General features: G+C 45.7%; 1 protein-coding gene across 3 annotated transcripts in view; it reads left to right on the forward strand.

Annotated features, from left to right (window-relative positions):
- Nucleotides 1-18,122, forward strand: part of RABL6 (RAB, member RAS oncogene family like 6) — a 58,689-nt gene that overhangs the window by 26,185 nt on the left and 14,382 nt on the right. For all 3 annotated transcript variants that reach the window (XM_055804098.1, XM_055804107.1, XM_055804116.1), the window contains 3 exons: nucleotides 4,024-4,127; nucleotides 13,608-13,966; nucleotides 16,227-16,392. In XM_055804098.1, coding sequence (XP_055660073.1) covers nucleotides 4,024-4,127; nucleotides 13,608-13,966; nucleotides 16,227-16,392 — 629 coding nt within the window. The remainder of the gene's footprint in view (nucleotides 1-4,023; nucleotides 4,128-13,607; nucleotides 13,967-16,226; nucleotides 16,393-18,122) is intronic.

Consider the following 18,122-nt stretch of genomic DNA (forward strand, 5'->3'; position numbering starts at 1 on the left):
TCCTGCAGAATTAGACTCCCAAATCCTGTGTTTTTCATGTAATGTAATTCAATAATGCAACAGCAGAAACAGACCTGAAAAGGCTTCTCATTACAATTGAGTTCTCAAAATGTGCAAGGGGAGATGTGGGTAGGCACACGTAAACCATGCTTGTAAATGTTTGCTCTGTTCTTTGTACAACAACGCAGAAGGCAGCAGTTGAGGAGGTTGTCCTGTGCCTCAGCCAAGGAGAGAGTGATCAGATCATAGCTGCCTGGCTTTTCCTTTAAAACAGCAACACCAGAACTAATTTGTGCAGTTCTGTGCTCATACTGGGATGCTTTTGTGTGCGTTCTGATAAAAATCACAGCATAGCATCCGATGTGGAGATGGCTTGTTTCATTTCCCTCTGGTGTGCGGGGGATCCCTGGCCTTGCTGTTCTGTGCCGAGGCAGGTGACACTGCAAAGCTGGAGGAGGCTTGTGGTTGCTTCCATCCAGGGCTTTGCTTCACCAAGATGCAATGCACTTAGTTTTTTCAGTGCTCCTGCTGGGTGGCTCTGGGCGTTTTGCTGCTGCTGGAGACCCGCTGGGAGCCTTGCCTTTGAGTGCACAGGGAGCCAGGGTTGGCCCCGCTGGGCCTGATTAACAACCAGCACAGCACGATGTTAAAATTTGTAGGAAAATCACAGCTAGCCTTAATTTGTAAAGGTTCTGCTTGTACCTTCAGAGAGACTTGCCAGTAACAAGCTCCAGAAAGAAGTAATTTCCCTGGTACTTTGGAGCAAAGCAGGGTTAAAGGAGAGGAATGCTACCAGGTATTAAATGCACATATGATTTAATCAGTCTCGGTGGATCTCTGAGGTTTCTCTGTGTTCCTCTGCCTAACCTCCTGCAGCTCTCGAGGGGAAGAGTTGTTCAGCTGTGTGTGAGATTCCAGGCTGTCCTTTAGCGGAGTTGGTGTTCAGTGCATTGGTTTTAAGTTGCACATTTCTGTCTTCAGCTTACATTCATGCATCTTTCATGAAGAAAGCAGTGGCTGAAATTCATACCCCCAGTACAGAGCTTGTTCCCACTAGCTAACCGGGGCTTTTCAATTATTTATCAGTTCCTTTCCAGGGGAAGGATTGTCAAACCTGAGAATGGAGTTTAGCTGTAGGTATTGCTGGTGGCCCATGTAATGTGCAAATGTGAGCAGGTCAACCAGGCCTTCAGATGCTGCGCTTGGAAGGAGACAAAATTCTGCAGACAGCTGAAATTGCCTTTTCCCAGGAAGCACTTGAAAGTGGCATTCAGCCAAAGCGTTGGTCTGTAGCACATGATTTATTCCCTTCTTTTGGGTCATTGCTAAAAATAAGCTGTTTCTTTAATATTTTAATACCAGCACGGTAAAATAGAATTTATTTTTAAAGTATTTGGAAGTCCATTATTGGTGATACATTTTTACAAAATTAAGTGCAACACTCTTAATTAAATCTAAGTTCATAATTTACTGTGATCTGTGAAAATTTAAATAAATACAACTCTGGTATATGTCTTAATGCCAAAGTATGAGGAAAGGCAAACCACTTGTTCAATAAAAGCTATTATCTAAGTGCCTAAGGTAAGCATTGGAGAACAGTGTCCCTTCCATCTCTGTTTATTCAGCTAATTTGCTCAGCATTTGATTAACTCCTCTTAGGAAGCTGAGGACAAAGAAGCAGAAAACTTGCTCTTTTTTGTCTCATTTTTGCATCTACTATATGAATAACATAGAAGGATGAAATCTGTTACTTCTAAAATCTTGAAATTATTGAATCTTGAATTCTAAAATCTAGAATTTTAATTCTAAAATCTTTATTAGTACTTCTGTTTAGTGTATAGCATGCTTTGCTGAAACTTTCTTGTCTGTATACCACAATAAAGGGAATTGGAGTTAACTAACAACATCATAATTCTTTGTATACATGTTAATGGAAGTCAGGTTTCCATCTGCATAGAGCTTATGAATATGATAAATAAAAACTACATAGCAAAGGAAATATGGAACACTCCAAGCTCTTAACACAATGGCAAAGGTAAAAATGAAGAATCTAAATGCCTTGGAAGCAGTAAATTAGCTTATATTGTCATAGAAGCTCTTAAATTTCAAGAAAGAATGTATCTTCCAGTAAATTAGCATGTTTAAACATTATCAACTGCTATGAGTCACCTGGTCTTATAATACAAAATAAAAATTACTTAAAGCCATGCTTGCTGATATAAATCATGGTAGAATTTTATATAAATCAGCCTGCTCCACGGACAGCTCAAGCTGTGTCCTGACTACTCCCTTGGACAGAGTAGCGTGGTGTGTTTTATATAAGACAGATGAGTGAGTTGCTCTTTAAATTTGTACACTTTCTTGATAGCTTCAAAATTGTCGTGTGTATGAAACTATATTGTCAATAGCATATGCATGTGGAAACTGAATGCCATTGCTTTATACAAATGTCTGTCTTCCCATAGGGATTTTATTCTGTACATTTTGTAGTTTATTTCCTTTTGTGCTCTTCACGCTAATGGGATTTCTCTGCAGTGAGTATGTGTGTTGTGAAACACGGTATTAAAAATTCACCACAGTTACTGACGCTAACCTTCAAAAATATTTGTCACAGTAGAAAGTTTAAATGTGCATTGAGGATAAGGCAGTTATAAAAGCAAAAACCTTTGCAGTTGCGAGGAAACCTTTGATTTCTCTTCCGTTTCCTCCTGTCTGGGTGGTGGCACAGCTTGGCAGCCTGTGGCACTGGTGGACCCTGCTTTAACGGGCACTGTGCAGCGCCGTGAGTCATCGGATGTGTCTCAGCACAAGCTGTCGCCACGTCCTGTGCCATCCAGCGTGTAGGCAGTGTGAGAGGGAGGATTGACACTTTCAGGCACTGAACATCGTGATTTTTGACTCCGGAATTTGGTGTGTAAAGTGACTTTTGTGCCCCTCACTCAGAGCCTCCCCAGGGGGCGAGCAGAGTGCCGGGGCTGGTGGTGGGAGCTTGGCCAGTGCCCAGCTGTGTGCCAGCTGCCTGCGTCTGAGCCGAGGGCAAGGGGCTCTGGCACAAGATTTGTACCGTGGAGCGGGGCAGTGGCCACAGACAGCTCTAGTCTTGGCCAGAGGATCCTGAATTGTGTTTCTGCAGAAATGGATGCTGTGTTAGCCCTGCGGCTCAAGGATGTCGCAGGGCCAGGTCTGCTGGGCAGGCAGGTGAGGTTGGTGCTGGATCCACGGCAGATGAGCCCTTGGAGCTGGCCATGCCCGTGCAGCCTCAGCGTAATGCGTGTGGTTATTGATCTCTTCTCATTGCCATCCGGACTGTCGGGAGGAGTGTCCCATGACCATTTGCAATTGATTTTGAACCTTTTAAGCCAGCACTTCCCCTCAGCTGAGGTTTTTGCTTGGATTCTGTTGGAAATGTGGAAGGGAAAGGGCTGAATTAGGCTACCCTGTTTTGTGTTAGTGAAGCCAGCTCACTTTATCACACATTTGAAATGGACTGGAGTGTCTGTCCCGCATCTGTGGGGCAGCAACTGAAGGCAGAGGGGCAGTGACTTCTAAAATTTCACTGAGTTGACAGGTTGTCCTCAGTCATCTACCCTGACAGTAAAAAGAAAATGACTGTGAGGTTTTGCATCAGCTAGGTCCTACTCACAGAGGGACTTCTTTAGCACAGGGAAAAATAAAAGAGCAGAATGAATGGGTTGCCCAACTGTTCTCCACAGGAGTTGGATCTGTTTTCCAAATGCAACTGGCAATGCTGTCTGAAAATCACACATAATTGATTTATGGCTGAGTACAGCTCACAGAACAAGTTACTTTCTTACACACAGACTTTCTGGATTAATGTACTTTTGCTACTGCTTCTGCTTCCCTTTGTGCTTCTGTATTTAAATTGAGAGGGACCAAAGCTCCTGTTTAATGCATTGCTGTGGGTAGAGTGGTGCCACAAGATCTTGCTGCACCCTGTGAGTGCACGGAGATCTGTTACAGTGACCCTTCCTGCTCAGACCCAGCTTGTTTTTCTTTCTTCAGAGGGAGACGTTGCTACGGCAGCTGGAGACGAATCAGCTGGATATTGATGCAACTTTGGAGGAGCTGTCAGTGCAGCAAGAGACAGAAGATCAAAACTACGAACTGTATGTCACTGAGCCATCTTTTCTAACTGTTTTGTTGCAGTCTAGGTGTCACGTGAATGTTGGGCAGCCCCAGCTGTGGCATGTGGCCAGGCTGAAGGGTCCAGCGAGTGACATTTAGGGTTTCTTTGGAACTTGTAAACTGTTGCTTTTAAGTGGCATCACCTGAAATAAAGCGTACCCTTGGGGATCCCTATGAAAGGGTCTGGTTCCTACAGGCATGGGATCTGTGGGAGGGCAGTGGAAGTGAAGCTCAGGAGCACCCCTGGAGGCAGCACATGCTGAAGGAATTGGAGAGAAGTATGTTGCAGCCTCTGATGCTGAAAGGGGTATTTTCCATCTTTCTTCTACTCAGTGCACAAGTTGATTCCTCTTCTTCTGGCTATTGCATTCCTGTGTATTGTGTGTCTTGTGACAGGCAGAAGGTAATAGCAACGACATTGTTGTCTTTTTTTCCCTTTAAGTACTTCCAGACTCCTCAGTGCATTTCTGGTTTGAAATAGTGGCTATTTCCTGCTGCCTTGCGTTTTTTCAGTGCCTTGTCTGATTGCTTGCTGCTTGAAATGAGCATTTGCCAGATTGAACCCTGCAAAGCCAGTACGTCTGTAGCACACTGAACAGGAATCTCTTCAGATTTGTATGTTGTTGACAAATGTGTTCTGTGAATTCTGATTGCAAGGTCTTTATTGCAGTGATGTGCAAGACAGAAAAGTCATCCCAGAATGAATTGGAAAAAGATTCTTTACAGGCAGCTTTATTTAGAAGTTGGAGTCAATGGTTATGAAATATTCATGCAGTCATTTTGAGCAATTTTCAGACCAAGTTTCAAGTTCCATAACCTTAGTCAGTGTGTCTTCCTTGAGAGCATTGAAATACCCCATATAAACCTGAAGCGGTACCATTTCCAGAGTGTTCACCTCATTCCTTACCCCAGGGACTGGTTTGTCTCCTTGTGCCTTCAGCAGTTCTCTTGATGTCCCTGCTCAAAGGGCTGGGCTGTGTGGGCTGTGCTGTCAAGATTGTTTTCCAGTACTTTTGTTTGTACTGCATCAGTAATGGGAAGATACTTAAGGGAAGATATCTGAAAGAATCAAGAGCAGAGCTGTTCCAAACTTACACCAGAAGATCTTGCTCCTTAGTCACCTCTTGCCCTTATACCAGCTTTAGCATTTGCTGAACCCTCTCATGTGCCACTTCAGCTCACAAATCCAGCAGAAGGCTGTCTTCTGCCCTGTCTATTTGGGTTAATCTGAGTCGGGCTGGCTCTGAGAAGCGTGTGTGTAACACCATAACTTAAAGGAAGCAGCAGCAGTATGGTGCTGGCAGAGGTGGGATGGCTAGACCTTGTAGTTCCAGCAATGGGCACTAGACTCGATGATCCCATCCAGTGTAACCACACCAGTGGACACCATTTTATGATATTGGTATGCTTCCTCTGCCAGAGAGTACCCTTTCTGGGTACATGCTCCTGCAGAAATATCTGATTGCTAAAGAGTATCATTTGCAATGCCATAGCATCAAGAATCTTAGGGCCAGAGTGCTCGCATTGCTCTAGGCACTGTGCACTAACAAGTCAAAAAGCATGTTCTTGCCTTTTGCAAGCAGAGAGGAGCTTTTGGTGCAGTAAGCAGCAGCTAGCATCACCTCAGCAGAAGCCCCCGAGTCATCTGCAGAAACTCCAAAGCCAGATAAACATTGGACCTACTTGTCAGTCATTTGTCATTTTCCAAACCAGCTCATCAGCATGGGAGGAGCAGGAGATGGGGTGTGTGCGCCTGAAGATGCACACTGCGTGCCCTGGGTCACTGGGTGCCGTAGCAAAGGTACTGCTGCTCAGCTGCTAGGGAGGGCTGGCGCTGCAGGTGGCTAATTGCACCATTAAGCTGCATAATTGGCTTAACATGGCATAAGAAATACCTTAGCTGTGGTACCTGACAGAAGAGGAGTTGCTACAATATTAAAAGCAAGACTTTTCTCTAGAATTCTAGAATTATAACCAAATAAACTGTCATCTTTATGCAGCTGTCCAACTTCTGCTTTCACTGCAGCTGCTGCATGTTTATGTCTGTGTACCGAGACCAATGTTCTTTGCTTTCATAACATAATGCTTCTTTATAGAAAAGTCTTTAAAATATCCCTGGATGCTTCCTGGCTTGAGCCACTGATCCCAAAAGAAAAGCACCAGGCAGTGTCACGTCTGAGTACTTTCATCACACTGACTAGAATAGGGTGCTATTTTAGGATTTTTGAGGTTTTTCCGTGCATCCCAGGTAGAAACAAAAAGTCTGTTTCAGTGGCACCTCTCTGAAGCAGATGAGCTGCAAAGCAGTTACTTCAGCCCCAGAGTTGAAAAGTATACTCTTCCTATGTTCCATTTTTTATCCCTGCAGGAGCCCTTCAAGCTCGAGTCCTTTAGCCTAAGTCCTGACAGAAAAAAATAACCACACTGATATGGCAGGGGACTTTTTTTGGGTAAAGTTTCGATTCTTAGTAAACAGTTTAGGCTGGTGAACAGAGTATCTGTAGACACGACAGTACATGGGATTTAGAGCTTGTAGTTGTGAGGCAGGTCTGCAGTGCTCATTATTAGGCCTTGGGAAGGTACTTGCGTCCATGCTTGTCAGATGCCCATCATTTTCGGATTGTCATGTTTAACATGCTACTTCGTCAAAATGAGCACCTGATGCATTGTCCTCTGACCCTCACCTTGTTGTATTCAGTATGTGCGTTGGTGCAGTGTGACTTGCTGACCCTTGACAGATGTGAAGCCCTTGTGTTGGTTGCTTCAGTTTAGACGGTGCCTGGAGTTCTGTTGTCAGTCACCACAAATTGTACAGCAAGAGAAGGTGTCCGCAGGCACTTGGGGCTGCAGGCCATGGTGTGGCTGCTGCAGCACCTCCGAGGCGATTCCTGCTCTCCAGCCATAAAATCAGGCCATGGAACAAGGCCAGGTGACAGTGCTAGGACATCTCACTCAGTTACTTCATTCACCCCTGTGCACGTCTAATAGCTGCTCTGTCACAATGACCGATGCTAAATTAGGATCAGCGAGAACAGAAAGAGAACAAGAACTCTTTCTCCTGCTGTGGCTGGGTACCCGAGGTCATTGCTCCAAAATGTGGATCCCAGAGAAAACACGAGGTGGCACACAACGCTGCCTCTTCTGCCTTATGTAAGCTATCCCTTGGCAGCCACTGGCTGGGCTTTGCCTCTATAAGACACATTTAGATGCTTCCAGCTCTTTCCCTGTGCTTAGTCTCCTCTCTGCCTGCCACACCTCTTGCACTGGTACTTTCCCTGTGGTTTCTCAGATTTTACATTTTCAATGCTGCTAAAACAGCATTTCAGCCCTTTTTGAGTTCCTCAATTCTTATTCAAAAAACAGCAATGACTTTTTTTACTCTGTTCCAAATTTGTACTTAATTTGCTCAGTTTTTCCATCTTTAATTGTACCCAGTTTATCTTCTGTCACAAGGGAAACTTTATGTTCAGCATGCCTGTTCCCTCACTGGATTGGTGCAGATGGAGAAATAGTTTTTGGGGAAATTGTGGAAGCTCTTCCTGCATATTCATGTTTTTTTAGGAATAAGCTGCTGGTGGAAGCGTTTGCAAAAGTTAATAAGAAGCAGATCTAATGTATGATTTTCATGAGTTTTTATGTTTGGCTGTGTTTTTTTGTAGTATTATTCTTTTTTAATATCAAAAATCATTTAATTTCAAAGGTTAAGTAATCAACTCTCTTTGAATTAACTTTTTTATTCCTAAGGATTAATACAAGTTAGTCAAAAGGAATACTTAAGTTATTCTTTGTGAGAAATCTCATGTTCTTTCACACTCAGTTTTGAGAAGCCTCAGGAAATTGTCATCTGTAAACCACTGTGCGATTGTTTGCCTTGTAAGCACATGAAGTCCAAGTTCTTCACAGGAATTGTTTGTAAGAAATGAGTTTTCAGATCGTTTGCTCCTTGTGTTTAAGAGCTTTTAAGCAAACTCTTAGTCAGGCTTTGTAAAAATATATTTGAAGCAGTTGAACTTCAGATTATCTGAGATACCGTATGATCCAGGCTGCAGCAGCTGTAGTGGTAGGACCTGTCCCAGGTTTGCCATGTGACAGAAATCCTTCTGGGTACTTTCCCAGCGGTGCCGTACAGCTGTCACCTGCGTTGTCAGATCATCCTAGATAGCCAGGTGCTACTGTCCAGGTAGGGAAGATTGTAGAATCATAGAATCATTTAGGTTGGAAAAGACCTTTGGGATCAAGTCTAACTGTAAACCCAGCGCTGCCAAGTCCACCACTAAACCATGTCCCTAAGCACCAAGTCTACACGTCTTTTAAATACCTCCAAGGATGATGACTCAACCACTTCCCTGGGCAGCCCGTTCCAACACTTCATAACCTTTTTGGTGAAGAAATTTTTCCTAATATCCAATGTAGACCTCCCCTGGTACAACTGGAATCCATTTCCTCTCATCCTATGGATGATGGACCAGTGACTGCAGAAAGGCATTTGTGCTCTCCTGATGAGGACTCTTCTTTTAGGAGCCATGCTCCCTGCATTAGACAGCTTTATTCGCTACAGAGTCATTGATTGCATTTTGGGCTTTTATTTGCTTGTTTGGTTTTTCTGTGTTGAGCATAGCTCATGATTTTGCAAAGACTGTGGTGCTGATAACACCAGTGCTGTCTGGCAGGAGGACCTGCTGCTTGAGCTGTTCCTTTGTGTCTTCAGCTGTATTTGAAGTACAGGTCCAGAACCACACTGGCTAAAGGCTGAATTACCAGTTAGCAAAGTAAACCCACTTTTGCTTTGTCTTCCCCCTGCCCCGCTTTTATTGTTACTGCTTGCTGTCAATCACTGTTGCTGTCAGACAGATAAGGAGCCAGTGCGTACTAGAGAGGACTCTAGGTCATCTTTTTTGTGTGAGGCTGCATTAAGAATTAATTGCAACTGAGCCTGTCATCATCAGTCTTGCTAGGAAAGCAGAGAACATGGAATTTGTCCCGTATGTTGTGGAGGGGGGGTTGTTCTACTGCATCCACTTTGTGTCTCATGGAAAACCTGAGCAGCTCTTGGAGAAGGGCTGTACTCCAAGGTCTGGGCAGCAGGATTCAACCCGGCTTGGCAATTGGTTTCACATTCAGGGACCTGGGCTTAGGGGGGAGTCAGGTTCAGTACCTTCAGTGAGCCCAAAACAAACATCTGGAGATCTGACCCTCAGTAACCCCAGTTAAACTGATGTCACATGGCCTATTAATCTTCATTTTCACAATTAATAAAATAACCCAAAGGCTTTCTTGCCATGTGAAATACACTTGAAAAATTGATCACAGCAGATTAGAACCAGGAGCCAAAAAGCTTCAGGCTGCTTCCATCTTCAATAGTAAATGAACATGAGCACTGACAATTTTAAGAACTGTGAGGCTAACAAGTCCTTTTGTGCTTTTTTTTGTTTGCTCTGGGAGCAGAGCAACAGTAACCTCAGGCCCTGACAAATTTTTGTTCCTGCAGGCCATGTTCATCTTTAAAATTGCATTAAAATCTCCTCTTGCGAGCAGGTCCAACTGGGTGTGAATTATTCAGGGGTTTTGAGGATGAAGACTTGTTACTCAGTCTGAAATGGAAGGATTGAAAGGTGAACAAGGAGCCCACATGGATCAGGACAGATAATCCATCTGGACTTGCATAGCATGTTTGCTGTTGCTGTATCCCAACTAAACAAGTGTACTCGGGTAACAGCATGAGTTCGTCTTGTGTTTTAATAGGACCTGGTCTACTACACGTAGTGGATATGAAGCTACTTGTTTCACAGTAAGATTTTGAGTGAGTCCTTTTGTTAAGGACTGACAAAAAGGATAGAACAAGGAACACGGTGGCCAGATTGTATAGAATGTGAGAAAAAACAGACACGTGGCAGGTTTGGCCTGTTATGTTCCCAAAACAGCCACGCTTCTGCCTCTGAAGAATGTGTGTAAAGCCAGAGAAAGCATTCATGCATTATGTAGTATTTTCGAAGTGTGGAGGATGCTTAGACACCTCCACCCTGGAAATTACTGAGAGCTTGCCGGCAGCATTTTCATATATGCTGTTTTTCCACCCACCTCTTTTCACGGAAGAAGATACGCATATGAAAGCTCAGCAGAGCTCTTTAATGCAGCCCATATAAAACCAGCGTCAGACCATCCTTATTTCCCCAGTGTCGTGGCACACAACACAGAGCTTGGCCCATGTGTCTGGTTGGAGATGAGGAAGGTGACACGAAGCACACATGCCACAGCTCTCCTTGGTGCTGTGCTGGAGTAAAGAGTCTGTGTCGTGCTGTCCCCAAATAACCATTGTGTCTTTCTACTAAAAATAGCTTGCTGTCTCTTATTCTTGTGCCCTTCACATAATGTAGGTGAGCAAGGCATAGGAGCACAGGTGCAGAAGAAGCCTGCATGTGTGTTACTCTCCAAACTAGCTGAGCTGGAGGGAAGGATGACACTCTTTATACTTCAGTTATGTAGTATTTTTTCCCTCCAGCTCTTAAAATTCATGTGTTTCTGCAGGAGAAACAGGTGGTAGTCGCAGCCCTCCCTCCCTCTGGATCTGGCTACTTGCCCAGAACAAAGCAGGTTGTTGTTTCCAGAATGGGCAGTTTTTGTAGTACAAAGTACAGTAAAATTTTTAGATGCCCTAATATTGTAAAGAGTGCCCTGTGCTTTGTTGGGTCCTGCTTTAAATACTCATTAAGCTTCATATTCTGTATCCTGAAATGACTGTATATGTATTTTGCGTATACTTCGTACAGGATCCTTGTCCCTTAGTCTTCAGTGTGTAATTGTCTTATCCTGCTTGAGTCAGCCAGTTGCCGTGATGGTGGGACCCAGCACCCTGATCAGAGACTCAGAGGTGGTTTGATTCTAGTTTTGTGTAGCGTTGGTGATTTGGGTGCTCACATAGACGGTCGGAGAGCTCAGCTCAGCCAGGAGAGCTACAGCACTGGCATCAGTATCTTGGACGCTGGATGCGGCAGCGACCAAGCTTGGAGGCCTTCCAGCCAGGATCGCTGTTGCTATAAACAAGCACAGGGGTGCATGTAGATCAGCTGGGATCGATTGCTCTTTACAGTTGGGAGGCAGGAGTCTGTAACCCTGAGCAGGGCTTGGAAGGAGGAGGAATGAGTACCACAAAGCAGAGCTCTTCAGCCATCCTGCCTTCGGCTTGCCCGGAGCCCTGAATCAGAGCTCGGAGGGGAGGGATGGCAGAATTTAGCACTCAGTGCTTCTGGCATGGATCTGCAGAGCTGCGCATCCCGTGCACCCAAGTGTTGTGAATGGCTTTTCAGGGCACAGCAACTCACGTGGTTTTGTGGATAAAGAGCATTTGCTTTGTTGGACAAGGGCTGAATTGCAGGTACCCTTGGTTTATCTTCCCCTCACCACAGATGCCTTGCCTAGTCTGCCTTGAGGGATGCTGAATTGCAGCTCAGTGCCAGGGTTAAACTCCTTTGTGTTTCCTCTTTGGTGCATGACAAATCCGTGCATCATTTTCAGTGGAACATGTTGTCGCACAGCTCACCCCAGCTACTAGTCCCCTGAGAGGGAGGATGCTGGAATGGTTGCTTTGTTGCGTACTGTGATCTCAGCCCCGCAAGGAGCTTGTTTTGTTGTAGCCAGTCTACTGGGTGGAATTAGCACATAACCCTCGCCCCGGATCCTGGTGGAAGCATTCAGTGAGGCTACCACTGCCACTAAATTAGGTGCCTTGACAACAGTCTCGGGGGGATACGCAGTGGATGGCCACGTGACAGCCAGGCTCCTTTCCTGCTTCTCCCAGGCATCATTGGGATTGTAGCCTTTAGTCCTGTCTTCTGGAATGAGTGAGGAGACTCTTTCCTAGCCATTCTTACGTGATGAACATGGAGCAAGAACACTTGTTTCCTAGCCCTTGAGCAGATGACTATTTCCTTTGTACTGCTGAATTTCTTCCCATTCCTGTTATTCAGGATCATCCAGTTCTTTCTGTCTCTTGTCCCTGTCTCCCTTTCTGTTGATGCTGCCTCCCAGCTTGCAAGCCCATGAGCATTTCTCTGGTCTCTGTGCCACTTCATTGAAATGCTGAAATATACCTCAAGGCTAATCTTTAAGGAATTCTACCAATTATTTCTCTCCTAGCTAATACCGCTTTTTAGTGCTACCCTTTATCTGCACCTTAGCCAGTTCCTTAGTTAGGAAAGACTGCTGGTTTTCTAGTTCAAGTAACAGCTTCCTGAGGATGTTCTCTAGGGGTCCAGACACTGCTGGTCACAAAGTATATTAGGTTGTTCCTTAAAATAGGAAATTATATCTCTAGGGGGGTTAGAGTCTTTTAGTCCCGCTGTTTGCTTTCTGCTCAGCAGTCATTCCAGTGAAGGTGTCTGTCTGACTTAAGTCCCTGGAGGATGAGGTTGTGCTCTGTATGGGAGAGGAGTCTCTATTTTGACATACTCATTGCCTGAAGTACAAGCGAGTCTGTCTGTCTTCCAGAAGCAGCTGAACCCAGAGTCTCTGTGCATGAGTAATGTTCATTAGTCTTAATGAAATAAGAGGCGAGACCATGACGTGCTAGATTTTATACATGATATTTCACTTTAGGTGTCCTCTTTATATCTCTCAGATGTCCAACATGTAGCAGATCTTATTTTGAGACCATTTCATGCTAAGAGCCCGTCTTTCTGTTAGTGTTTCTTTGCATACAGCTTGTGAAAAAACTGCTAACCAAACGGGCTGCAGCAGGAGGCTGCAGCAGGATTAGGCTTCATTTCCTTTTTGAAAAGGATAGAGCATTTCACCCTCTCTAGCAGTGCAGGCTTTAATGCTCTTCTAGTCAGGAATCCAGCCAGGACCATAACTTGTTTCAGAGCTTGTCCTGCTTGGCTCCACTGCCTCCCACGCAGAGGGGGAGTGTGTGCAGGGGGAGAAACTGCCTGTGTATCTGCACATTGCGAGAAGGGTAATTGCCATCAGTCCTCTGTGAGCCCTCTGGATAGCTCTTTTCTTTTGACATTCAAGGTTTCTCCTCTGAAATTCATTCTTGGCTGAAAAAAAAGGGGTTTATAGCATTTGACTTTTCTCGAGCTCTCTCATCTCTTCTGCAGAATCTAAAAATGTGCCATTCCAGTAGCACTTACTCCCTTAGAGACATATGTCCAAGAACTGACTTAAGGTTGTGTTTCAAGCCCTGGCATGTTGCTATAGTCTGTCTATCCAGGGAGTTCCCAGAAGTGTTACAAATATAGGTTTCATCCTGCAGTGCAGAGCAGGTTGGGATTCTCCACGCCTCGATGCAGATCGGGTGAGTTTAGCTTCTGTTGGTGAGCCAGATCTATTGTGGCCCAGGGAGTCACAGCATCACTGAAAGCAGACCCATACCCTCCCAGCTTAGCCCACAGTCAAAGCAGCCCAGCACTGTGCTCGGTGCTCTGTTGAGCGTTCCTTATACTTGCAATTTATCTTCCCTGCAGCTTCCTTGAAATGATGGAAGCCCGAAGTCAAGGACACACATCACCCCATACAACTAACGGGCAAAGCCCTTCCTCTGGTTCCCAGTCACCCATCGTACCTCCGAGCTCCACGTCGACGGGCAGCTCCAGCCCTGGCACCCCACAGCCACCGCAGCCGCTTTCCACAAGCTCCGCCATCTCTCCTGAACCTCCCCCATCTTTTTCACCAGTGTCTGCACCCGAGGCCCAGCAGCCACACGCACCTCCGCCAGCTACAGCCTCCCCAGCACCTCCAGCTGCAGTCCCACCACCAAAGCGCAGCATTATTTCACGTCTCTTTGGGACATCTCCTGCACCAGACCCCTCTCCTCCCCAGCCAGGTAGGTGCTGGAGTGCAGTGTCTAGGCAGAGCGTCACCCGTGGGTGTTTCTGTTTTCCTTTCATGTTTTTCCCTGCGAGAGGCTGGGCAGACAGGTGTCTGAAGGCCACAGGCCCTGCGTGTGCAGCATGTGTCCAAGGAAAGTTGTACTGTCACTCGTTGTTTTTTTCTCCTGATCGGTGGTTTGGTTTGTCTCTGTGCTGGTTTGGATGGGGACTGTGTCCAGCCAGCTGGGTGGTGGCTATAACACATTTCAGGAGGAAAATACTGAACATACAGGAAACACTAATAAAAATAACTCTCAGCTGCTTACCAGGAGCACAAATGTCTCTTGAATAGCAAGAAAAATTGTTAGAGAAGCTATTTGAAGCTCTGTCTTCACAAAAGTGTGGCAGCTCAAAGGGACTCTTGTGTATTAATGGAGAACAGCGGAGTGCTGGTTTTAAAGGTTATTCAGCCAGAAATGATCGCGTAAGTCCAGGCTCTGCAGCAGATTTCCCTCTGGGGAAATACGCTCCTTCAGAGACGGTCCGAGGAAGAGGGCAACCCGCCTTGGCTTCTTCCTTCGCACTGGTACACAATGGAGCAGCGTAGCGCGGCATTTGGTCCAAACCCCTGCCGGATGAAGTTACAGGGCAGAGGCATCGAGGATTTTGTTGCATGTAATTATACTGATCTGGACCTTAATTTGCCTGTCACATTCAGTTTGTTTGCGAAGCTAACTGGAGCTGCAGAGCTGGCACTGCCTGAAAATCGTTAGCATGGCATCGTTTGAATCACCCTTTGGAAATACCTTCCCTCTCAAACTGTCAATCCCTAGAGCTCACAGTAGTCTCAAGACACCCACAGAAAGAAAGGAGGAGGTGCTGGGAACATGGTTTGCAGCTTCAGATATTGAAATCTTTCAGGTTTTTTCACACTGTGCATACAGTGTTCTGCATCCTGACTCTGTTACCAGGTATGACACAGTACACCCATTTCAGTTTCTTTGTGACTTTTCCTACCAAGAAACAAACAAACAATGAGGAGCAAATGTTACAAATCCCTTCTCAATAAAAAACCCGTTGTCATATTGATATGTAAAAAACCCCAGCAAGTGGCCTACTACCAGTGTTAAAATATTTGGATTTTGTGGGTTTTCATTTTTCTTTTTTTTTTTTTAACTCTGTCACTTAGCTTGAGAACTGTTTTAGGCTTGTGACCTGCAGTCCTGGTATCTTAAGGGTGCTTTTTAAGAGGGTTGCAAAATGCAGCTAGGAAAAGCTGATCTGTCAGTGTTGTTAGGTTTATGTAGCATGCCAAAGGTCTGCACCTCTACTGGAACATACCTAGGGACTAGCTAATTGGAAAGCAGTTGAAAAATCACTGTCACAAAGTAATACTTGTTTTTTATATGGGAGCTGCTATTTAAGCTTTCCCTTGAAGTCTTGCAGTAGTAATTCTTTTGGCTGTGTTTTTTCTTACACCAACGCTACTCTATGGCATTAGTAATAGCGTTATTAGTATGCAAAAGTGATCTGAAAGCTGTACTAGTAGAGCAAAATCTAGAAAAAACATACAAATCTTGTTCCACCAAAAGAAAAGAGCCTAGGTGTGAAGTGCAGTCTGGGTAGGAGAAAAAGGTTGAATATCCTGACAAGGTTAATTGCTTTAGGCTTCTTGGTTATGCTAATTTCATGAGTTTTCATCCTGATACCTTGAAGATGGGTAGAGGTGTTTCTACAAATAAGTTACATTAAAGCAAGTCTCTATTTACCGTAGCTCTTGAGCTTTTGGTTACATGGGGCATCTAAAAGCACAGTGTGAACAATTCTGCCTTTGACAGTTACAGTTGAAAAAGCAAGAGGAGGTGAGTGGGTGAACTGAACAGTCTGGAAAAGGTAAGAGAACAATGATGGGACATCACACAGGAGTGGTGCACACAGCATAGGTATAAAACGTGGCTGTGGTGTAGTCAGTCATAGCATTCACTGTAGAGCACAGTGAGCTACCATGCTGGAGAGTTTTTGAGACTATTTAAGAGCCGAGGTCATCCTGGTGCATTTTAAACCATAGCAGCCATGTGTGGTCTGTGAATACCTTCATGCAAAGTTCTGGACTGGTTTGAGTATCCTGTTCATAACCTCTTCCCTCGCTGTGTAGCCAAGGTCCTGCTTTGTGGCTACTGCCACCCTGGCCGGGCAGGGTAGATCTGTAAAGAGCAAATTTTCTGTTTTGTTTGTGGTGAACCCTGTATTTTACAACTGCTGTTATTAATGCAGATCCTGCAGCTGCCACTCCTCCTCCCCGCCCTGAAGCCCCTGCTAAAGTACAGAGCGTGGAGGACTTTGTTCCTGATGACAGTCTGGACCACAGCTTTCTAGAAGACCCAGCCCCACAGAAGGACAAAGGGAAGCCGCAGACGAAACACCGTGTTGATAGTGAAAGGTATGGAAAGGAGGATGGAGGAGGGTCAGGCAGGGATGTATCTGGATGCACAGTCTGCATGAGGAGTCAGGCCTGGCTAACCTGTTGCAACTGTTCAGAAAGTGATTGCGGAGCAATTAGCTGCCCCTAAGCTTTTCTGGCTGTGGTATAGTCAGTCGTAGCCTTCACTGTCTCCCGTTAAATGATACACACTGCTCCCTGGGAATGAGGAACAGCAGTAAAAGCTAGTCATCCCCTTCCCGGTTTTGCTGTCTTGCTTTCATGCTCAGTGTTAAAACCACTGGGTTGGTTTGGGTTCAGGAAGGCATTTCTCTCCTGACCAAATGTGCTGAGACATTTGAGATGTTTTCCTTCTGGAACACAGTGTACTTTGCAGGGATATTGTGTTTTGCCTAATGAATACTTTCCCGCCACAGAGGCCCAAAGCATGGCCATGCTCATTCGTGGCCTGGCACTGCCATTTCTGAGGCGTGATAAAGGGGTCTGTGTTTGTTGGGAGACACCTGGGGCCACTCCATGGCTTAATGGGATTCTGGAAAGAAGGATGAGAGAGTCATGCTTCCTTGGGAGTGTCACTGTATGCTTGCCTGCAGATTCCAGAGAAGTTTTAAGGGGTGCCTTTCTTTTTCTCTGTTCATTTCTAATGTTCCTTCCCAGCATTTTCTCTCTAAATTGGAGAGAGATGGATTTGCTGGGTGGCCATATGATTATGGAGATACAGATTCAGTGGATAAGGAATTGGCTGGATGGTCACATTTAGAGGCTAGTAATAGCTCACTGTCCGAATGGAGATCAGTGACAAGTGGTGTCCCTCAGGGGTCCATACTGGAACCGGTACTGTTCAATACCATCATCAGTGGCATAAGACGGTGGGATTGAGTGCACCCTCAGCAAGTTGGCAGATGACACAGGCTGAGTGGTGCAGTTGACAGGCCTGAGGGACAGGATGCCGTCCAGATGGGGACCTGGACAAGCTCAAGGAGTGGGCCCATGTGAACCTCACGAGGTTCAACAAGGCCAAGTACAAGATCCTGTGTCTGGGTCAGGGCAACCCCCAGTACCAACACGGGCTGGGATATGAAGGGACTGAGAGAAGCCCTGCAGGGATGCGCTTGGTGTACCGGTGGATGAAGCGCTGGACATGACTTGGCAATGTGTGCTCACAGCCTGGAAGGCAGTCTGTATCCTGGGCTGCATCACAAGCAGCGTGGCCAGGAGGTTGAGGGAGGGGATTCTGCCCCTCCGCTCGGCTCTGCTGAGAGACCCCCGCCCAGTACTGCATCTAGCTTTGGGGTCCTCAGCACATGCAAGACATGAACCTGTTGGAGCAGGTCCAGAGGAGAGACAGAAAAATGATCAGAGGGCTGCAGCACCTCTCCTGTGAGGACAGGCTGAGGGAGTTGGGGTTGTTCAGCCTGGAGAAGAGAGGGCTCCAGGAGACCTTCCTGTGGGCTTTCAGTACTTAAAGGGGGCTTATAAGAAAGGTGGAGACAGGCTTTTTGGTAGGGTCTGTGGTGACAGAACAAGCAGTAGTGGTTTTAAAACTAAAAGAGGGTAGATTCAGACTAGGTATAAGGAAGAATTTTTTTATGAGGGTGGTAAAACACAAAACAGGTTGCCCAGGGAGGTGGTAGATGTCCCATCCCTGGGAACATTCAAGGTCAGGTTGAACAGGACTCTGAGCCACCTGATCTAGTTGAAGAAGTTCCTGCTCATTGCAGGGGGGTTGG

This window comes from Falco peregrinus, chromosome 1 (assembly GCF_023634155.1).
Source record: "Falco peregrinus isolate bFalPer1 chromosome 1, bFalPer1.pri, whole genome shotgun sequence".
Taxonomy (NCBI): domain Eukaryota; kingdom Metazoa; phylum Chordata; class Aves; order Falconiformes; family Falconidae; genus Falco; species Falco peregrinus.